The sequence below is a fragment of the Callorhinchus milii genome, unplaced genomic scaffold, assembly GCF_018977255.1.
Source record: "Callorhinchus milii isolate IMCB2004 unplaced genomic scaffold, IMCB_Cmil_1.0 Scaffold7, whole genome shotgun sequence".
NCBI lineage: Eukaryota > Metazoa > Chordata > Chondrichthyes > Chimaeriformes > Callorhinchidae > Callorhinchus > Callorhinchus milii.
The window spans coordinates 6,808,608-6,832,199 of record NW_024704748.1 but is presented as its reverse complement, the minus strand read 5'-3'; the positions used below and the strand labels follow the sequence as shown (position 1 = coordinate 6,832,199).

General features: G+C 45.0%; 2 protein-coding genes across 2 annotated transcripts; one reads left to right on the top strand and one right to left on the bottom strand.

The window, feature by feature from the left end:
• Nucleotides 1-1,196: 1,196 nt before the first annotated feature.
• Nucleotides 1,197-10,899, top strand: prdm8 (PR domain containing 8). Its single transcript, XM_042337009.1, has 4 exons — nucleotides 1,197-1,254; nucleotides 4,939-5,161; nucleotides 6,296-6,527; nucleotides 9,696-10,899. Exons 2-4 carry the CDS (start codon nucleotides 4,946-4,948, stop codon nucleotides 10,874-10,876), a joined length of 1,629 nt encoding a protein of 542 aa, XP_042192943.1. The 5' UTR covers nucleotides 1,197-1,254; nucleotides 4,939-4,945; the 3' UTR covers nucleotides 10,877-10,899.
• A 4,940-nt stretch (nucleotides 10,900-15,839) lies between these two features.
• rbp3 (retinol binding protein 3) lies at nucleotides 15,840-23,267 on the bottom strand. Its single transcript, XM_007904630.2, is given in 5 exon segments — nucleotides 15,840-16,168; nucleotides 16,545-16,687; nucleotides 19,676-19,866; nucleotides 20,266-21,899; nucleotides 21,902-23,267. Coding segments are annotated over 5 exon segments (3,663 nt in total).
• Between the last annotated feature and the right edge of the window lie 325 nt (nucleotides 23,268-23,592).

Sequence of the window (23,592 nt, the reverse complement as noted above, 5' to 3'; positions counted from 1 at the left end):
GTAATAATAAATACCAATCTTTGCATTTGATAGAGCGCTTTTCACGTCTTCCAGACACTCAGCCCGAAATGTGTTGTGTGCGTGGGTTTATTCTGGCTTTCAGTTTTTAATCTGCTGACTAGAACTCTCAAACAAACCGCCCCCCCAAAACCCCCACACAAAAAAAAATCAGAGGGTTTCCCAAATGTGTGTGTGTGTAATTTCTTCAGTAACTAAAATAAACCTTAATCGGAATAGATCGAGTCGGAAATGCGTGGCATCGACGAATTCATCTCATATTAACCAAAGTTGGGATGAGATAGATGGAGCAAAATGGTAATCTGCCTGTGTTTTTTTTTTAAAAAAACAATAAAAAAATTAAATTGCATTTTAAAAGCGGTCCTTCCCATTCCCACCCCCCACACCCCCCCCACACACCCCACACCCCCAGCACTGTGCAGCCCATCTCTCCTCTCCTTTGCTCGATCGTAAACATTGCACTATTAAAGTAAAGCGCAGACGTCTGCAAACCCCGTGTCCGCGGCTCAGACCGGGACCGGTTCACGGTATCGACCTTCGTTACCGGCAGCGCAGCCTCTGAGCGGAACTTTGCTCGTGGCTCTGCGTTGAAAACAAAATGCGCTGTCGATCAGGTGCGTTGAGTGCGTCTCGCATTTTGACCTAAACAGATGATTTTTTTTTAAAAAAAAAGTTACGACAGCGTTTGGTGATGTTCTGCCCCACTCCCCCACCCCCTGCAAACAGTTGTGGTGGTGTTTTTTTTTCTCTCTCTCTCTCTCTCTGAGCTATTTTGTTCGAAACCAACCGAAACCCTTGAATGGCATTTTTGTTTCCTCCTCTGCGTTTCTCTCTCTCTCTCTCTCTCTTTCTCTCTCTCTCTCCATCCTTCCTCATTACCAGGACCGCTGCTCTACCTTACACCACCAATTGAAAGTGCCAATTGGTGGGGTGCGGGCAAGCGGAAGAGCCCTGGGATTGCTTCTCACGCTCCACTGAGCAAACGATCTCGCAAAGGGAAAGTGTCTTTTTTTTTAAAAAAAAACGCCAGGAGAAGGCGACTCATTTCCACCCACCGCCACTTGCCAGCGAGCACCGCTCTCACTCACTCGCTCACTCACTCACTCACTCACTCACTCACTCACTCACTCACTCACTTTCGGGATCGATCGGGGAATCGCCGATGGTGTGTGTGTGTGTGTGTGTGTGTGTGTGTGTGCGGCCAAATCGATTCCGAGAAGCGATCGGTGAACACGAGTAAGTGATAACTGGATTTGTCTTCGCGTCTCTCTCTGTCTCTCTCTGCGTGTGTGTGTGTCTCTGTGTGTGTCTATATATATATACATGTGTGTGGTATGTGTGCGCGTATGTTCTATGTTGCTATCTTATGTGCACAGTCTCATATGCTCATATTACAGACCATACGTTTCTCACAGTTTTTTTTAAAAAAAAACCTAAGTCTCGTTCCTTTTACAAATCGCCTTTCGAAGTCGGGTCGAATCCGATAAGGTGCAGAATTGATGGACTGATTTTTGTAACATTTAAATTAAGATGAAATATAAAAATTCCCCCCCCCTCTCCCTCCCCCCCTCTCCCCCCCCCCTCCCCCTCCCCCCCACCCCCCCAACCCACCGCCACCTCCCATCTCCCAGGTCGTTCGAAACGGCTTCTGAACATCCAACATCTTAAGACATTTTGCGGGTTATTTTTATGCAATCAAAGTGTTAGCGAGAGATCAATTATCGACGTGTTCAAACAATATCCTTCCACGCAACGCAACCTTGCGTGGTCTAATCGAGCGGTGACTTAGTTCACTCGGTCCCGGCGTGGGAGTAGCTCTGCAGCTTTATTAATAAACAGAACGATTTTTTTTTAATTTAAAAAAAACCCAAAAAAAAAAGAGCAGCGAAGCGCTCTGCGCCGTGCGATTTTTTTAATTAATTCAAAGAAAAACCCGCTGACTGTTGGAAAAACCTGCCCCACTGGGGTTTTTTTTTTCTCTCTCTCTCTCTCTCTCTCTCAACGCGGTGAAAGATTATGTTTCACGTAAAATATGAACGGCGGAAGGTCGAGCAGAGAGGGACAGATGGACACACAATGGGGATCAGCCCTTTCAGTGCAGTGCGTTGGTTCGCATCAAGTGAACAATCCCTCGACTTTCCTCCAATGCACAATAGACCCGGGTCGGACTCGGGCTACATTTGCAGACACACAGCGGATAATCCATCTCTCTGATCATCCATGTGCAGGTGGGAATGCGTGGAATTACTCAGTTAAAAAACGGTGACTGCTGGGGTTCCGCGTGTGGCAGAAACCCGCTGATGGGGTGGAAAATATATATATATATATATAGAATGGACAGATAAGCATCTGAAGAATTTTTTTTTTCGGCCCAGGGTTTAGCCTGAGAAATCTTTGCAGAGAGCTCAGCAGCGAGTTTTGAAGTAAGTTTGTCCACGACCCATTATCAACCCCTCACCCCCCCCCCCCCCCCCACCACCACCACTGTTATAAACACAGTGGCTCTGTCAAGAATTGCTTGTAATTGTACATCCTTCATGGGATTGGAGTGGAGCAGAGCTGGTGATCTTTAGGAGTTTCTCGTGTTAAATTGATTTTCCACGCGTGTCACTTGGGATTCTGGAAAAAAAAATACAGATCAGAACAAGATGGAAAGAACGTGAGAAGGGGGGAGGGAGAGAGGGGAGGGGAGGGGAGGGGAGGGGGTGACTGAAGAGTAAATGACGGTACCGTGCGTCCAACTGTCATTAGATTCGGGCGAAAAGCACTGACTGGGGGTGAGGGGTACTGACTGGGGGTGACGGGGGTACTGACTGGGGGTGAGGGGGTAATGATTGGGGGTGAGGGAGTACTGACTGGGGGTGAGAGGGTACTGACTGGGGGTGAGGGGGTACTGACTGGGGGTGAAGGGGTACTGACTGGGGGTGAGGGGAACTGACTGGGGTGAAGGGGTACTGACTGGGGGTGAGGGGGTACTGACTGGGGGTGAGGGGGTACTGACTGGGGGTGAAGGGGTACTGACTGGGGGTGAGGGGGAACTGACTGGGGGTGAAGGGGTACTGACTGGGGGTGAGGGGGTACTGACTGGGGGTGAGGGGTTACTGACTGGGGGTGAAGGGGTACTGACTGGGGGTGAGGGGGACTAACTGGGGTTGAGGGGCTACTGACTGGCGGTGAGGGAGTACTGACTGGGGGTGAGGGAGTACTGACTGGGGGTGAGGGTACTGACTGGGGGTGAGGGGGACTGACTGGGGTTGAGGGGCTACTGACTGGCGGTGAGGGAGTACTGACTGGGGTGAGGGGGTACTGACTGGGGGTGAGGGGGTACTGACTGGGGGGTGAGGGGGTACTGACTGGGGGTGAGGGGTACTGACTGGGGGTGAGGGGGTACTGACTGGGGGTGAGGGGTACTGACTGGGGTGAGGGAGTACTGACTGGGGGTGAGGGGGTACTGACTGGGGGTGGGGGGGTACTGACTGGGGGTGAGGGGGTACTGACTGGGGGTGAGGGAGAACTGACTGGGGGTGAGGGGTTACTGACTGGGGGTGAGGGGAGTCTGGAGGGGGACGGGATAAAAAAAGGAAACGTTGTCAATAACTGACGAATGGAATTATCAGGCAACAGAAACGAACACGTAATGTGTATTATCTATAATTCTATAGTTATAGAATCATTATAGAATTCTATAGAGATATTTTGTATTATTTCTATTCTGTATAATTAACTCTATAATTCGTATATAATATGGATATATCTATAGTGTATTGATACTTACATCATGAGTCTTTTTTCACGCGAAAACAATGTCATGCAACAATCCTAACGTTATCTGGATTGCGACAGAAGTAATGAAGAGATGGTGAGGGTTCCCAAATTATTACTAAAAATAGCTTCATCTAATCGATCCAGTAACTCGATTTCAAGGCACATTAGATAAAATCATATAAGCGTCACAATAGCAATATTTGGATTCCTGATAAAGTTTGATAATTATATTATAGCACTGTTTATTAGGTGCCTCTATTTTGCTAGTGTCCGTTTGCATGGAAATGCCGAGAATGCATCGACGAGCACCACAAGACACGATTTCATCATTTCTGGCACAAAATGTGATGTATCTGCTCCCAATTCAACCAATTAGTTTAAGAGGATTAAATATATTGCACAGAACCATGTGCCCGGGGGACAGACTTCTTCTCGACCTGTTTTTCACACCAGAGTCATTCTAAGACCCGAAATGAAACCTTTTTTAAAAAAAATGTAAAAAAAAAACTTTATTCTTTTTGGCGAATGCAATTTGGCACGAAAGAGACATTCAACATTTATATTGCAATATACTATAATGGATATATCCATTACGTGTATAGGCACAGGCATTTTATATGTGTGTCACAAACACACAAGTAAATAAATAATTGCCTTTTTTTAATGCCAAATATATATTCTATTCCGTATGTGCTCGACAAAGACAACACATGAACCGAATGGTGTCATTCCTGCTTTACTGGGAGGCGCTAACAATTAACGTTGTGTCCAACAGCCTCAGGTGACAATTACTGGGGGTGATCAAATGGAAGAATTGATCATGACAGACAGACAGACAGGTTGAGATAGGGAATATGGTTCGATAATGTAGGTTACTTGTTCCCCGCACTTCCACTTAATCCCATGAAACCCCAAATTACGACCCAATTTGAACAGCAAATTTACACCCACTGCCAATACCCACCGCAGTGTGCCTGTCACCCTCCCTCGCCGTGTCCAGAAAGCTTCTCAGTCGCATTGGAAAGGGTTTTGCGTAAAAAGGCCACTTTCGAATGAACGTGTACGCACCGGTGCAACGATTCGCGTTATACACTATACTTGCAACCGTTTTATTTTCCAAAAAACAAACAAACACGAGTGTGTTTTCTATTGCAGGTGAATTATGGAACTTGCCCCTCTGTCTAAAGGACTATGGACAGTTGACCACAAATCTCTGCATCATCACTTCACTGATATACTAACCAGCGTACACACGACCCGCGAGATTCCTGAGAATGCAAACTTTGGTCCCTGTGTTCTGCAGAACTCGTTTTGTGACACAATCGCCTTTATCGCCTTAAAATCCGCCGACTGCAGAAGCGTTCCCTACGTCTTCAGGGTAAGGGGCTTCGAAACTCAGGCGCACTCCACACACACACGTCTTAGGTGCAACAGCGGATCGCACGCGTACACGAACTCACAAGAGTTTCCACCACGCCGCAGATGGACATCTATGCGTATCGCCAATGAGTGGCCGGACACGCGGGGGGCCCCACTGGTTAATTGAAACCGAGTCGATCTCATTCTTTAGAGAAGAAGTGGGGGGATCTTTCACAAGGACTGTGACCTGGGCCATGTCGATAAGCACATGTCGCAAGCGATCTCCACTGCAGCCATGTTCACTGGCTATTCCCCCCCATTTCATGGTTGTTTGATGGGACGTTTGCTGCTGTGTGCAAATTGGCTGCATTACACACACACACACACACTCTCCCAGTCACTCACACACACACACACTGTCACTCACACTGTCACTCACACACACTCTCAATCACTCACAGACACACACTCTCTCAGTCACTCACACACACACACACACACTGTCACTCACACACACTCTCAGTCACTCACACACATTCTCAGTCACTCACCGACACACACTGTCACAGGCACTCACACACACACACACACACACACACACTCGGTCACACACACACTGTGTCACTCACACACACTCTAAGTCACTCACAGACACACACTCTCACAGTCACTCTCACACACACACTCTCACAGTCACGCGTTGGCCTACAAACTGTCAGTCACTACACGATATAGCGCTATATCAAATGCAAGGATTATTATATCCAGACGCCCTCGTGATGTGAAAGACGTTTTATCAAACGCAAGGAATACAGTATTATTTTTTTGCGCTTAAATAATATAGTGTTGAAACGAATCGAATCAATGCTAAGAACAAGAAGACCTTGCATTGATACAGCGCCCCTCGTGCAGGGTAGCGTCCCAGAGCGCCTTTTTGTTGTCGTTGTTGTTGCTTGTAGCAAAAATTGCGTAAAATGTCATAAGTTTAGTAGGAAAAATTGTGTGAAAATCTCACAGAAATATAGATCGGGCAAAGTAGCATTTGTAAACCTAATTACCCCCTCCCCCCCTCCACCCCTTCCCCCCCGGGAAGTATTACTGGGGATTGGGTTCATATTGTAAGCGTCTAAATAACTTTCTTTCTCAACACCAGGTGGACGCCACGGCGATGAATAATTCCACGGATGGGTTGTCTTGGCTGAGGCTGGTGCAGGCGGCCACCAACGCGAAGGAGCAGAATTTGGAAGCGTATCTGAAGAACGGGCAACTGTACTACCGATCAGTTCGGAGGATCGGCAAAGATGAAGAACTCTTTGTGTGGTACGACAGAGAACTGTCCCATCTTCTTGGCTTTGGCGACAAGGCACACGGAGCTCGCTCCAACGGTGAGTAACGTTGGCAGAAGCTGTCCTCAGCGCCTTGGGATGTCCTCCCGACTTGAAAGGGCGCTGCGATCAATGTAGTTTTGTTGTTGTTGTAAAAGCTCTCTCTCTCTATATATATATATCAATAACTGGACCTTATCAATAACTGTAGCCTCACAACTCTCTTGTGAAGTTACACTGCAAAACTGTTTGCCATCCTGAATATACTTGGGAGCTAGATTAATAGACAGACCGACAGACAGACAGACAGACAGACAGACAGACAGACAGACAGACAGATGCCTGGCTCCCTGAATAAATATTTCTGTGATATTTTATGAATTTTTTGCTGCAAGAACACCCCCCTCCCTCCCACCGAAAGAAACGAAAAGGAAGACAAAACGAAGTGACTACCTAACTACTGGGCGATAATGTGTTTATCTTTTTGTTGGGGGGGGGAATACAAAAAAAAAGCATAATCTGTCCCTCCCCAAAAATTGACTTTTTTTAAAAAAAAAGCTTCGTTCAAAATTGGAAAGGGGCATTTTGTGGAAAGGATACAGGCGACTTGAGACATATTTGTTTTTAAACCAAAAATTAATAGCGCAGCAGGTTTGGGTGTCAGACAAGGGGGGTGGGGGGTGTGGGGGGGGGGTGTGGGGGGGGTGGGGGGGACACAGACAGCTCACACAAAGCTAAGAATGGGAACACACACAAGATACGTTGTGACAGACCGGATCAAATCCCAGGGGACAGGTCTGGACGGCGCAAACCCTTTGCCTCGTTCATCACTAATTGGCACTGAGTCTGGAAAAAAGCCAAGGGGGGGGGGGGGGGGGGGGATGGATGTGCCGCACTTAACAGTCATAGATGGTCTGGTCTGGTCTGGTGACATTTGGGGTTGCATGTGCATTTGTAGGGAAGTTTAAGGATTGCATGCAATGCAGTCGCTGTCAAGGCGCGTCCTTGTTTATTTCAGAGCTAAAACATATCCCGTGTTAGGTCACCGTGAACCCCCCCCCCCCCCCGACTTTAACAAAAACTCACTGCAAATAAACTTGGGCGCCCAGCACACCCAGGGCCCCCCCACCGAGGCTTTGAAATACTGCATATAAAATATGGGATGATTATTTCCATACAGCCTGAACCATCCGGAATTTTCACCTCGAATTCGGCTTCTCATACATTTCATTCATTCATTGCGTTTGATATCTAAGACCGGGTGGAATTTTTCATGTGAAAAAAAAATCTGTCTCGATTTGAAAACCGATTTGTCTTTCCAATAATTATATGTATGTATATATATATATATATATATAGGGACCCGTGGGCTGGAAAGAGAAAGATGTTAAGACATTTCCACTACGTTTATTAGGTAAATAGCGACTCTTTCTTGCTAACAACTATGGATGCAAATTCTCTTTCTCCCCCCCCCCCCCCCCCCACTCCCCACTCCCCAACACCCACCCACCCACACACCCACACACGTCCTCTTTCAGTATTTGCGGTTTTGCGGGCGTTGGGGATTGCGCCTTCGGTGCCATTTCAGCAGCTGTTGGAACAAGTAACGCGCAAACTGACTCCTCCAAGTCACAGACTGCAACGAAAAAGGCTGCGGCGCTCCTCACAGTCACTGCGCGTCAAAACGCGCGGCTGCACAAGAACCCGCACTGCTCACTTGCACCCACCCCGCAACCTTGGGGAGGTGCTGCCCTCAATACCTGTCATTGCAATTACACCACTCAGCAGCGACCCGATAAACAGCAATGCTCTCGTGGTGTTCATCCTGCACTGGCAAACCTTGTTGACTTATCTCTGTCTTTCTGCACCGCGTATAATCTCACTTTTTGCTTATTCGGGCAAGTTGCTGTACACCCCTTCCCGCCCCCCCCCCCTCCCACCCCCACCCCACACCCCACACCCCAACCACGACCATCTCGTCTTACAATTTGCCATCGCATATATTTTACGGGTGGTTGCTCCACAAAATATACAGTCAATTCACTTTACCGTATATTCGGTGAGGTGTGTTGAGACGTCTCAAAGACGTGATGAGGCGCTACATCAAATGCAAGGATTATTATTATTATTATTATCATCAATTCACGACTGTTTGTGGGACCCTGCTGTGCACAATTGGTGCCATGTTTCTCCCACAAAACACATAGTCACTACACTTTACAGTAAATTCTGAGAAGCGCTATGAGGCATCTAAACGATATGGTAAAGCGCTATATCAAATGCAAGGATTATTATTTCATTATTATTATTATCACCCAGAATTGTAGAATATTCTTAAATCGGGTCTCATATGAGACACAGATTCTCTAAGAAATGGCAAAACAACAACAACTTGAGACTGATTTTAAGAATTGTGCATTTTCTCTGCACCATCTTTGCCTTAAGATAATAAATAGTCTTTCAGGGCAAGCGTTGGTGAAATTCGTGGCCGGGCTGCCTTTGAATCATAAATAATTGTAGAGGTTGCTTTCAAGCAGCATCTATAACCACTTCACGGCTTTCTTTTTTGTCAAGTGTACGTGACTAATTGTACATTCTGAAGAAATAAGGCCAATTATGTGTAATAATAATAATCATAATCCTTGCATTTGATGTAGCGCCTTATCACTTTGTTGAGACATCTCAAAGCGCTTCACAGAATATACTGTAAAGTGAATTTACTGTATATTTTGTGGGGAAAAAAAGCAACACCTTTTTTGAACAGTTGATGTGATTTTGAATGCGTTGCTGACTTTGCAGTATCCTGTGAAGCGCTTTGAGGTGTCCTCCTGACTTGGAAAGTTCGATGTGAAATACAAGAATTCTCCTTATTGATTTCATCAGTAAAAAAATCATCGATGCTTTTCGGTACAACAAGAACAACAACTTGCATTTGTAGAGCGGCCCAGAGCGCTGCAGTCAGACTCCTGTGAGCTATTTCTCACTCCTGCTTTCATTTGGTAAACATTAGCAAGTGAGCTCAAGTGAGAGGACCCAGATTCCATTCCAGGGCACAGCGAAACCTTAGGCAAGTGTTGTGAGTCTGCACGCCTCTGTTTACCTAGCAGTAAGTAGGAACCAGTTTGTTATCGATGGCTGGTGCTTTGAGACCTCTTGAAAGCGTGATAAGGCGCTTTACCAAATGCAAGTATCTTGTTTAACCCTGTGGCCGTCTATCTCCCTGTTCAGCTTTCAGGTGCCTGGACTGCGGGCAGGAATTTAAGTATGAAAATCCCTACCTGGCGCATGTTCGCTTCTTGTGCGGCAAAAGGAAAGACCATCTGCTATGGAGAGATTTCCAAACCTTGGGTTTTGGGTCCAGCAGCGCCGTGAAAGACTCATACAAGAGCGTGGAGAACAGAGACAAGGAGCGAGGCATCAACTTCCACAGGATGGCTCATGACCTGGAGCACTCGAGGAAGAGGTCTCAGGAGGAGGGACGCATGGCAATGGAAAGGAACTGGGGCAAGAGAAAGCAGGAAGACTGGGAGGAGAGTAAAGTCAGGAAGAGCGTCTTATTGGAGAGAACCAACCACCTGGAGTGCGCTCAGGGCGGCGGCGTTTCCAGGGAGGACCCGAGCCGTATCCCAGCGCTGGCTCTTTCAGTCTGGAAATTCAACTCGGATAAATACCTGTTCCATAAGGACTCATCGCCCGACGACCACAAGAGGAGCGCGTTCACCGAGGTGCGGCGGCCTCGGGAGAGAGGGAAAGGGGACAAAACGGAGGGCCTGTCCAAAGCAGCAGGGTCTGAGCTTTCGGGGAGAGTGGTGCTGAGCTCCATCGGCAGCGCCTTCTCTTCGGTGTTGCCTTCGGGTCTCAGAGGGGAGCAGAAAAGCGCTTTCTGCCAACCGGCCAACCGGCGAGGGCCAGCGGACGCTCCCTCGACACTCTTGGCTCAGGCGCTCCAAGCTTCGGCGGAACGCGCCCAGGATTTTCCGGAGTCCGTCACCGTCGGTCGCTTCCTGAGCCCCGGGAACCTCCTGGGCTCCAGCAAGTTCATCGGCAGCGGCGACTTGGGCAACACACCGATCGTCCACACCAGCCCATTTCTGTACGCTGCCGCTGCCACCGCCGAGGCGTGGGCCAAGCCGGATGGAGCTCAGTTGCAATCCACCTCTTCCCTCACTCTCCTGCCCCCTTCCTTCACCTCTTTCGGTATCGCGGCACAAAATTGGTGCGCCAAATGCAACGCATCCTTCCGAATGACTTCCGACCTGGTCTTTCACATGAGGTCTCACCACAAGAAAGAATGCCCCGGCGATATTCTAACCAAGAGAAGGAGGGAGGAGAAATTGACATGCCCCATATGTAACGAATTCTTTAGAGAGCGCCATCATCTATCGAGGCATATGACTTCTCACAATTGAGAGCTTTGAATGATTCTTTTTTGGGGGGGAGCATGAGGGAGAGGGGGGGCGTGCGGTGGGGTGGGGATGGGGGGAGTGGAGGGAGGGGGCAGAAGAAAGGGTTTGGAAAAAATTTGCTGGAAGTCTTGGGTATGGATTGAACTTGAGACCCCGTTGCCTGAGCCAATGGATAGCTGTTCTCTTTCAGTGGGTCCAAACAAATACCCATTACTGTGCGGCGAGTGGCTTGGAAACCCACAAGTGAGTCAAATGATGTTGTGGGCATCCTGTTGACTTTCAACCTGAACGGGCAATGGATGGTCCATTTCATGCGGTTTGCAGAGATCTAGAGATGCCATCGGATCGCATCGATCGACGAGTCGGGAGTGTGAACTCCTCTATAGAGACTTAAGAATGCATATTTGTACTTTGCCGCCCAGACGATCCCTCTTTTTACAACACACACTGGTGTAAATCCTCTTCTCTGAAACGTTGTGATTTGTGTGCAATTGCCAATAGAATATGCCGCTGATATATATATATATAAAAAACATTCAAATGAATCTTTTTTTTCTTTTCGTTTGGCTTAAATCTATGGAACAGACTCCCCAGGGAGACGATGGAAACAGACAGTGTCGATGCAGTCAAATACAAATTAGATAGATTTATTCTAGAAAATAATATTTTGGGATACAGTATATGAGCAATTTGAAACATGACATAAAGTAAGTGTAGTATGATTGGAAGAACCAGACAATTTTGGGTCTCAGATTCCCAAAGTTTTCCACTGTGTTGTAGATTTATCCATGCAGAATTAATTGCTATCAACATCTTCATAATTGTATCATGCGACTTCCAGGATGGTGGAAAGCAAACTAGTTGGACCTTCTTTTTTTTCCTCTGACAATTCCTATGTTCCTTGATGCATTAACATGAAACACGTATGTAAGTATCCGCCCTTTTGCCACAATGACCTGTCTTAAATCGGGCTGTATTCCACATGCACTGATCCCACACATTCTTAGAAAATCCGAGGACACGGTAGGTTCTACTCACTGCTAAATTATTGAGTGTGTTGTGGAAAATATGTTTTAACTTGACCTCCTGATAGCTGTTGAGTTGACCATTTAAAAATGATATAACCATAATCCTTGCATGTGGTCCTTCCGCTTAGCACATCGGAAGGACACCTGAAAGCGCTTCCCAGGATATACTGTAAAGTGGATTGACTGTATTTGTAGGAAAAATGGTCTGCACAATTACGCACAGCAGTCTCCCCCAAACAGCCATTGAGTGAGTTACCAATTCTATTTACGATTGTTGGCCAGGACACCAGGAGAGAGAAACTTCCCTCTCTTTTTGAATAGTTCCATGGGATCTTTAACACCACCTGAACCGTGCAACAACCCCCAGTGCAGCATTTTTGGAGTTATCTTAAGATATGTGAGTTCAAGTCCCGATGTGGGATTTCAATCCACAATCTTCTGACTAAGAGGAAGTATTGCTGCCAACTGAGCCAGACTGACACACATGTGGAGATTACATCCTGTGAAAATAGATAAATTTGTATCTGATTCTTGGTGGGTACTTAGAAGCCTGTGGAATGGTTTTACACCAAAGCAATTTGGGAATCCAAACAGCTGGTAATATACAGCGAGAAATGTGCTGTTCAATTATTAGGTCTTTCATTTACAGACCATACAGTCCCTGCCAATTTTTAATACTTCACATATTCCTCTTCCCTGTTCTCTAATGTATACAAGACGAAGGTTATAATGAATATAGCTCAAATCCCCAAATATCCCTTCAATATTTGTTTGATTTCTGTACCAAATCAATCAATCAATCAATCAATCAATCAATCAATCATAATAATAATTAATCTTAGCATTTGATACAATACCTTTCAAGTTGAGTGAACATCTCAAAACACTTCAGGTGATTTTCTATAAAGGCTAATAACTGCATTTTGGTGGAGGTAGGGCAGCCAATTTGTGTTAATTAATGCCTTACAAACAGCCATTACAACAACAACAAATTAGATTTATATAGTGCCTATATAAATCCAAGTTGTTGTTGTTGGGATGACAACCGTGAAATGGATACCAAACATTGTTGTGTGTATGCAAGAATCAATGCCCTCTCCCCCCACCGTCACCCCTACATCAATCAGTTGGAACTAGATATTTCTGGAAGGATGTTCTGCTCCTTGAGAGTATATTGAATGCCCCTCAAATGTAGTCTTCTTCCCCCCTCCCCCCCGTTAACATATACGGAGGAGCTGAAACAAGCTGCAAGAGGTGCATTTCACCTTGTCACTCCATCATGCACCAAACACGGTGACTCACACCCACCTTCTGGGTATCTAAATAAAATTAAACACTTGTACTGAATATAGTTAAGTATAAATTTAAAATTCCACATAAAATTATTATCATTCTTCCACGTGCTTCAGTTGTTTGTTGGTGCCCCTATAGGAGACTAAAACACATGGAGGGCTGCAGGACTTTGCGGACACCCTGGTATTTTGCTGTTGCAAACGGTTCGTGCTTCGATCCAGGCAATTGGACCACAGAGAAAAATTTAGGAGATGGCCAAAGTGATCATTAAGTGCATTGGCGTCATGCAACCAAGGCATTGGGGCCAGTTGAGATAGTGGCTTTGCCTCGTGATGTAAATTGAAACATTGAATCAATCAATCAATCAAATCAATGAATTGGCTGCATCTGTGGTGAGGTTGAGGGCTTCAGGCACTTACACCCCAGAAGGAAAGCCTTTCCTTTGGACCTGACCCTCTGTGAGAGCCTTTCAGATTCAGCTACGATTTGAGGTACATTTTCTACTTTTTCTTTACCATGGTTTCACCAGGAGGAGAGAGTCGTTACACGGGTTTAAGTGGACGTTTGGGCAATGGTTACCTCCCAGCGACGAGAATGGCTGTGGCTGAAATCGACCATGATTTCACTGCGAGGATTGCAATAGAACATTAAGATGGATTTATGATACGATGTGATGGAAGGGGAGCGTTTGCAAGTCTTCAACAATTTGGAATGATGTTTCATTCCTTCTCCCAATTATCTTGTCTTACTTCCCAGAGCCTGGCGTTGGGTATTTATTGGCTGATGTGGTTCTAAGCGTAATCGTGTGAATGATTCCGTTTTTTGAAAGTTACGTTAAGCAGTTTTTGGTTTTAAAACATCCTTGTTTTGTATTACACCCAAAGCGGATGAGCTCATGCTCTGCTCCTATGTTAATAATTCGTGAAAGAGCAGGATTGTTTGGTGGTGTTGGCATTGCCGACGTGGTCTTTGCACATGATCGTACACATTATTTAAGGGAATTAACTGAACATTCATTATTTGCAGCTGCAAAAAAAAAGTAATATTGTATGTTGCATCATGAAGAGTCTTCTACAGGGATGTTTAACCCAACAGCTTATCATGCGTCAAGTTTTTCCAAGCAATCCTCAAGTGGAAACTACTAACTTAAAACTGAGTCCCCAGAGAGCTTGTGTTGTACTATGAAAGCTTTTCAGTTTCAGAGTGTCAAAGCAAATCTTTCACAGCGGGTTTCTTCTGTGGGATCAGAACAATTAAAGCATCTCATTTCACCTGTAGCGTATTTACAAGAATGATTGGAGTTGTCTGTGGCTTTTGGTTAGTCATGTGTTTTCTTGTGGTGGAAAGGTGGCAGCTGGTGACAACCAGTTTCACCTCAAGAACATGCAAAAGTAGGGAATGCAGTTGGAGTTCATCAAATCGTTTTCCACCAGACATTAATTATCCTTCCTAGATTTCATCCCACCCACTCTTGGGGAAGGTTCTGCAGAAACTCCCAGTTGAAACAAACAGCACTCTCCTCCTTTCCCTCATATCTCTATTATTTAAAGCTTCTCCCCACATCCATCATTGCATCCCATTAGAGGAGTAATTAGTTTAACCCAGCTCAGTTGATAGCACTCTCTCCTCTGAGTCAGAAGATTATGGGTTCCCAATCTTTGAATTCATAGTCTTGGTTGACACTGCTATAGTGCTACATTTTTAGAGGTGCTGGCTTTTGGAATAGGATGTTCATTCGTTATCCTGTCTGCCTATTCAGGTAGATGTTAAAATCCTACAGCGCTCTTTGGAAAGGGAACACAGTTTTTCCTCATTGCCCTGGCCAACAATCCCCCAGATAAAACTGGTCATTCACTTCTGTTTGTAAGCTGTTTGTAAGACATTGCTATTCACAAGACACAGCTGCTGTGTTTGCCTACAAATACAGAGTTGCTACACTTCACAGTGAAATCCTTTGACGTGTTTTGAGACTTCTCAATGACGTGATAAGGTGCTGTAGCAAATGCAAAAAATATTCCTGTCTTTATTTTTCCAGTGGTGCTTTCAAGCCTGTATTTTCATGCTTACTACAATTCACTGTAGATTGCATTGTACGTCTCATGATATCATTCCAGTAGAGACAATAAAAACAAACCAGATAACCACATTTTCATCCATCTCCTTAATTTAAATAGTTTACTGTATTAATTGCTGCTGGTACAGGAGAATTATAATAATGTTTTAAATGAAACACAACAATCATTCACACAGAGCACCAAACCTATATAATGGTTGACCGAGCCTCATAAAATCACATCACATATCACCGTGTTTGACCAAAACTGTTCGTAGATCTACAAATGAAATGTATATAAACGAGGCACCCACATGAGTTGTGTAGCCCTAAAAGCATTTTCGAAGACAGAAAGGACTGCTTTAAAATTCACTCATCACATTATGCTTCAAAACATTTATTATAAAACCTAACTTCTGCAAAACAGTACATTTTGACCCCCACTATTTCTAAGCTATAAACTACATACATCATTAATGGTAGGGGCATTTAAATCTAGTAATTGCCAATCTCCTCTGGTTGGCTCTTGGTCCTTTATACACTGAAGAAATACAAAGAATAAATTAGACTATTTAAGCTCTAAACAGGTACATTAGGAACTTCCATGGAGTTGACTTCTCATTAACTCTTTGGCTTTTTCAAGTGCTGTCTCAGCAGGTACCTCGATATGAGGTGTCACCCCTATCCCTTCCCAGGCAGCCTTCTCAGTTGGGGTGAATGATCTGACAGTCGGGATAGTCAGGTAAAGGTTGGTGTCGCCTACTTGGTAGGTTTGAGGAGGGTGACACCCGCCACTTGTTACCTCGCCCACAATGAGAGCTCTTCCCAATTTCTTCATGATGTAAACAAACTCTTCCGCTGCTCCTGAAGTGATCTTGCTGACAAGCACGACGAGAGTCTTTCCAGAGCCGTACCGTTCACCTTTGTGATTAAAAATACAAAGCCTGGAATACAGTACACGTAGAGAAGGAAGCTTCTCCCGAAAACTACCCCAGATAAAACTGGTCATGTACGTCTTGAGTCTTTGCGAGACACTGCCGTACGCAATTGGCTGCCGTGTTTCGCCCACAAAATATACAGTCAATTCACAATGAGATTATCCTTGCACTATATCATATGCAACGATTACTATCAACAGTAAATCGCGTGAAGCACTTTAAGGCATCTTCCTGATGTGAAAAAGTGTTATATCAAATGCAAGGATTATTATAGAAATCATCAATTATCAATCCATATTTACAATGGTGCAAATCTTCACAAATATAGGAATGAACCGAGCTTTCAGTTGATCCGTTACCTGCCACCTGAGGAATTGCCTTCATTTCGGAGATTGTATCAGTTGGTCTACTGTAGACAGTGTCCAGGAGCACAGTTTTGTCATCATCAAAGAAATAGGAGCAGAGGATTGGGATAGATGACGTAGGGCCTCCAATGTTGTACCTGTGGTCTCGCAATGAATTTGTCTCAATTATTAACGGCAGCAATGAAAGTTTTTTGTAGCAAATAAAATGCTAAGATATTATTTTAAATGCAGAGGAAGTATGCACACGCAACTGCCAGATAACGTGCTAATTTGTAATTTGCTGTATTACAAATTGAAGATTATTTTGAAGTAGGCAAATAAAACATCAAAGTTAATATTTACTTAAAACTACAAGAATTATTGAATACAAGGATTATTATAACTGCATTTCAAACACTTGGAAAGAAATTGAGTCAGAATTGTATTTGATTCAAGGAAATATCGATGCAAAGCAAAGTAGGTGCCTTAACTGGAAAGCATTGCCTGAAAGGGTGGTGGAAGCCGATTTGATAACAACCTTTAAGAGAGTAGTAGATAATTATTTTGGGAGGACAAGTTTGCAGGGCTATCCGGAGAGCGTGGGTGCGTGGGATTGATTTGGGTAGCTCTTTTCAAAGAGCCAGCAAAGATACGATGGGCCGAATGGCCTCCTTCTGTGTTGTATAATTCTATGATTCTGTGATAGGTTACTGCATGGATTTATCAAAATATCTGCCTTTCCCATAAAATAATGAAACCCGAGTCTCAGCAATGCATCTTTTGATGGCTCTTATCCAAAGACTTTTAAATATTGGTGCAAGATAAAGCATGGATTTTAAAAAAATGGGAAATAAAACTTAGTTACTGAGGGTGAAGATACAATATATATACAATTTGTAAAATTAGTTAAGGTTGTGCTAGGTTTGTCTTCATTTCCCAGTGTAACCTAAATAAAACAAAATAGCCAAGAACTTTCATTAACAAATGCAACATTTAGCCAGTCATGGGATAAGGTAATTCCCAAAAGTCCCAGTTGGGAACTCCACAAGCCATCACATTTACATACCAAATGATATGTACTATTTTACTTGCATAGACCTTTCTTAAAATCTTGCATCTGTCACACTGTATATTTTTCTAGATCCAGCTTCAGAGGAAATCATCTCGATCCTGTCTATTGAATGCATTTGCCTCAATTGTAGTTGATAAATAATTCCATTAAAACATTACTATTGATTAAAAATATGCAAAAGTATACAATACTAGATAGTTTCAATGCTAAAGAATATACAAATGTTGTTAGTATAGAAATGCCTTGTAATTATCCCATATTACAAATGTACATAATTTCCAAGCTAAAATCCAATTAAATTACCATGTAAGAAATATTATAGTTTAGTTGCTCAAATCTTTCGTCTCCAACAAAGGCTTAGAATACACATCAATTGTACAATATGATTGTGTATCATATCATCAGAGCCCCTTGACAGCACAAGCTTGTAACTTGGTTTACATCTCCAATATTTACCTCCATGATGTGTTAGAAGAAACAAGTGACCACCAGATTTTTAGAAAGCTACAATAAACAGGCAGACTCAAATGTGGAATATCCTTGTTTTGGTTGAGGAAGGCTACCCCTACCGCACAAGTCTTCATGTCCCTTATGAAGGTTGTATCCACAAGTGTGGTGAATGAAGTTTTATTTTATAGTTGCTCCCTGAGTTGTTGTTTATATAACTTGAGAAAGAAATGATTTCATGAAGTATATGAAAAATAACCTGCTCTTAACTTTAATGGGAGCTCCAATAAGCATTTTTGGGCAGTTCAGTACGCCCCTCGTTGAAGATGTTCAACTAGGATTAAAAAGTAGTTTTACAATTGCTAATGGAGTGAGGTAAAGCTTTTTCAGGTCCATAGTTAACTTAAGTATCATTCAGGCTGACAATCCAATGCAGTTGTGACACAAAGCAGTACTGTCTTTTGATGAGACTTTCAACCAAGTTGACATCTACTTAAATAAAATCTGTCATTCACTGACTGTTTGTGAGAGGTTGTGTGCCAATTGGCTGTCACATTAACCTGGTGTGTAGTAAAACGACTTGTATAGTAAACTGTCCACGTCAACAACTGCCCTGACTTTGTTTTTTTTTTAAAAACTTGTTTCAAGAATAAGCCATGGGTTTTTCTAAGTTTGGGCTCATGTGAGCAGTGATGGGATGTTAACCCAATTGTTGCTTGGTGTCAGCTTGGGCTATTTTTTCAGCAATAGAAACACATGAGTGTAAAGAATAAATATTAGGGGACCAGAATAATGCAGTTATAAATGCAGTCTTGCATACCTTTGGCACTTGAAACTCTAACATATATGTTCATAAGTTATGGTATTATTCTAGACTCGAGGTTCTCATGGAACCCAAGGAAAATAATTTTGCAAGGCTGTTGCATCTATTTGCTGAGTGCTTTGTCATGGAAACAAGCCATTTGGCTCAACTGGTCTGATGTTTATATTCCATAAACATGCACCTCTCCTGTTGTCCCTCACCTTTACTCCTCTATTCCTTTCTCCCTCATGTTAATTTGCCATGATCCCTTTGCACTATTGTGCACAGCATTAACAAACCACCAAATTCAGATGACAACTTCAGCTTTAACATTCTGGCAATAAGTTATTTATTGTTCTTCTGTCCCTTAATTATTCAGAATAATTTGGTCACTCAATCCATGACTGTTTGTGGGACATTGCTGCCATGTTTCAACCACAAAACGTACGGTCAATTCACTTTATAGTATATTCTGTGAGGTACTTTGAGACATCTTCACAATAACCAAGTGCAAGGATTATTATTATTAAGTCTGATGGACAAACTGTAGTCCTCACCGGTGCAGTTACAAGGATTTGTGAAACTAACTGTTCTTGCATGATAACGTCTGTCAAACTGCAGAGTCAAACATAAATAGCCTGATAAATGTATCTTCAAGCAGGATTGTACCAGAACAATGTTCCAAACCATGTAGCATTATAACATAATGGGTCTATGGATGCAGTTGAGTTAAATCAATCACGAACTGTACACATTTTATGCAATATTTGGCACCTTAAACGCATGGACTAAAAAAATACATTTGGGAAACAATGTATAATTTACCTGAGATCTACAATCAAAGAGCTGGTGCTTGCGATAACATTCCACACATGCTTGGCCATTAATTCAGAGACTTGGGTGATCATTTCATTATCTCCGAACATGTCGAATCGAAGGTAACCAACATTATTCTCTAAGACTTTTGTCTGGTATGAAAATTTAACCAAGTCCTCAAGTATCTCGGGAGGTGGCATCTGCAGTGGAGGGGGAGGGGGAAAGAGAGAGAGATGGACAAATAAAATTGATTAGTGTTCACAAATGCTGAGTTCCAATATTTTCAATGTGTTGGAACTTTTCTCTCTCTCTTCATCACAACATTTCATTTCTTTCTGTGTTTAATTGATATTACTGTAGAGTCCCGGAGCTGCCACGTTTCGTTCACAAAACACAGTCAATCCACTTTACAATATATTCTGTGAAGAGCATTGAGATGTCTCGATGATGTGATCAGGTGGCATATCAAATGCAAGGATTATTGTATATTATGATATATAGGGGGCGAAAATGCTGTGATAATTGCGACTTCGGGTTACTATTCGCAACTTTTCGTTGCAAATCCCTCATTTAAGTCACCCTGACTAGAAACCATTTACCTGTATCATGGCGATACCTGGTGTCTGATGCTTGGAATCTCCAGGGATATGAACTGCCTTGAGGTGCTTATCACCCGACAATTGTTGAAGGGTGTCTGAGAGAACCTCAGCCAATTTACCCTCAGTGTTAATCATGCCGTAGCCAGTGCCTTCAATCAAATCCGCTATCGTTTCAGCTACTCCCGCACCGGTTTGAGCAAAAGCGTAATTGTCGGCCACCAGTTTGCCAGCTGCCTGGAATATGGAGGGTATTTTGGCACGGAGATTGATGATGCCAAGGGCGACAGTCATGGCCTCGTTAGCTTGGACTATAACGTGTGGTTCCGCTCCGGAAACACTCCACACTTTCCCTGTAACTGCGCTTAGCACCACCTGGTTAGGAATAGATGCATAGAGGTGGCTGTTTTCTATTCTGTACGTACTGACGGATAGGGCGCCTCCTACAGTTGGTTCGCCTATGACTGTCGCCCTATTGAGTTCTTTCATCGTTCTTGTGAAAGCCTCGGCGGCCGAGCCTGTAATATGGCTGGTGAGAATGTAGATGTCATTCCTAGAGGCGTATCTTCGGCCAAGTATTTTGGGCAGGGTCCATATTTCGGTACTTGCTGAGGTGGAGCGGTCAAACACGGTGTAGAGGTGGCGGACGGGGTTTGCCTTAAAGAAGTAGGAGCATAAAATTGGAATGGCCGTGGAATATCTCCCGGTGTTATACCTCATGTCAAAGATCAGGGAATCTGTGTCCACCAGTTTGTTCCACACTTGATCCAACAATTGGGGCCCAATAACCTTGATGATCTCAGCGTCCGCCATCATGTCAAACCGCAGGTAGCCTATGTTATTGGGCAACACTTCCACTTTGAAGAGTGCTTTGATGATGTGACTGAGCTCCTCAGGAGATGGGATAATGGGAGCACTGCCGTCCGTGACCTCAGGCTGCAGATCACTATAGAAAACGTGAAGGCGGTGATCTCCAGAGGTTTCCTGCAGGTCCACTGTCAACCGAGAAGCCAGCGACTCCCAATCCACAACAGATCGGTACAGACCCTGGGTCAACTTAGCACTCAACACCGCGCTGACCTCGGCAGCCACCTCGGGAATAGCGTAATGGACAGCCAGCAGTTTGCCCGTGCTCTCCACCAGCTCAGCCACTTGAGCATGGAACCCAATGATCTCCTTGGTCCTCTCCAACGTGTCCTCCGCTAGGACTATAGAGTCGGGCACCACTCCGCCGCCCAGCCAGCACTCCCCGTGGTTGTCCATGAAGTTGATGAAGGGGATGGTGATCACCAAGTGGGTACTTGGGATCTGAAATGACCTGGAATGAAGCAAGGAACCCGAGGTGATCTCCCCAACTATTGTGGCCCTGTTCAGTGACTGCAAGAGGTAAGCAAGCTCCTCGGCTGCTGTGGCGGTGCGGTGGCTGGTGAGCACGTAAATGTCCTTCCTTGACCCGTACACGTGTTGACCCACGCCAGGCAAGGTGGTGAAGTGGCTGGTGGTGTTGGTCAGCCTGTTGTACACCGTGAAGAGGCCAACAGGTGGTTCCGGGTCATAGAAATAAGAGAGCAATAGAGGCACCACGGAAGAGTGGCCCCCCACATTGTGTCGGAGGTCCACGATCAAGCGATCGGTATCTTTACAGGCAACCACACCTTCTCTATGATGTATTGAACCAGTTTGCTCATCACCGAGATCTCGGGGAATTCATCGAATCGGAAATAGCCGGTGTTGTCAGGCAGTACGCTGACTTTGAACACGGTATCCACCAAGGCTTGGAGGAAGGTCGGGTCTTCAGGGAGCTTGTCACTGGTCGGGCTGGACTCTCTGGTGACCGGGGGCTCTGACATAACCTTCACAATGAGGCGTGGGTCCTCGGAGACGCTCTGAAGCTCTGAGTTGAGCTTAGAGGCCAGATCTTCTTCGGAGACCACAGAGGAGCGATCGACTTTGGATATCTGCTGAACCAAGGTGGGCACCCGCTCCCAGAAGGAATAATAGGTGCGGAGAAGCCTCGATACGGTTTGGAGCATACCGGGCACCGCTTTCCTGATTCCGAGGATGGACTTAGCTTTCTCTAGAGCATCCTGGGCGGCGGCAGGCACACAAGGGAAGACCCCGCTTACCTCCCAGCTCTGCCCGGTGATGGGGCTGATGGATCTAGACACCGGCATGGTGATGAAGAAGTCAGTCTCTCCGATCCTGAATGTCTGCAGGTCCAGTGAGCCCCCCGCTGTGTGCTCGCCCACTAGAGTGGCCCTGTTGAGATGTTTGAGGAGGTAAGCGATGCCCTCACTGATGCCTTTCGTGTTCCGGCTGATGAGGACCACCAGGTCTTTGTCCTTGCCGTATCTCTCGCCCAACAGAATTGGCAGAGTCCACGTCTCCTGGGTGGAGTTGGACGGACGGTGGTAAACTGAGTCGATATGGAGTATGGGTTCCGGGTCGCAGAAATAGGAGACCAAAAACGGGATGCCAGACACCTCCCCGCTGGTGCAGTAGCGCAGATCCAGAATGAAAGTGTCCGTGTGGATGATGGTCTTCCAAACCATGTCCACCAGCATTGGGCCAATGCTTCTGATGGCTTCCTCTCCCAGGATATGATCGATTCGCAAGTAGCCCACGTTGTCCTCCAAAATAGAGAAGCTGATCGACTGGTTGATCAGGGCCAGAAGCATCTCGGGGCTGGGCTGAGTGACCTGCCCGAGGCCTGAGAGGGAGAAGCCAGGCTTGTAGGAAACCACCAAGCGATGGTCGTTCAAGGATTCCTGGACACCAGCGCTCAACACAACAGCCAAGGTTTGGGGATCGGTTATGTGGAGGAGTTCTCCGCTATCAATGGCTTCCTGGATGGCTTCCTTCATCCCAACCAGGTTCTCCGGGAAACAATAATTCTCCAGAAGCACATTTGCCATGTCCATCACCAAGGAGGGGTGGAAAGTCTCCCCTTTGGACACCCTGCCAAATAGCAACATCCCCAGCACAATGCACACAATTCCAGGCATTGTCCCTTTAACTCGAGTTAAAGTCTGGCCCCAAAAAAAAACCCACACAGCCCAAACCCAGCCAAAAGCTTTCTGAGGACCCAGGACAAGACTTATTGTACCATCTTCCACTCACTCTGAAAAGAAAGCAGACTGCCAGACACTCTTAAATCAGGTGACGCTGGATAAATTGAGATTACAGTCACTCACTGTTCCCTGAACCTGTAATCGCATTAAAATGGGATGCATCAGCAGGGCAGGACAGAAGGGCGGTGGCATTAGCATGTAATAATAGCATTTTTCCTCAACGTTGATGTCTCCTACCCCACCCCTCGCACAATAAAAC

Bases quoted from the DNA above. Each gene is read 5' to 3' on its own strand.
- prdm8 (XM_042337009.1), top strand. From the start codon at position 4,946: ATGGAACTTGCCCCTCTGTCTAAAGGACTATGGACAGTTGACCACAAA. The intron at 5,162-6,295 runs GTAAGGGGCTTC...TCTCAACACCAG, and splicing joins GCGTTCCCTACGTCTTCAGG to GTGGACGCCACGGCGATGAA. The intron at 6,528-9,695 runs GTGAGTAACGTT...CTCCCTGTTCAG, and splicing joins ACACGGAGCTCGCTCCAACG to CTTTCAGGTGCCTGGACTGC.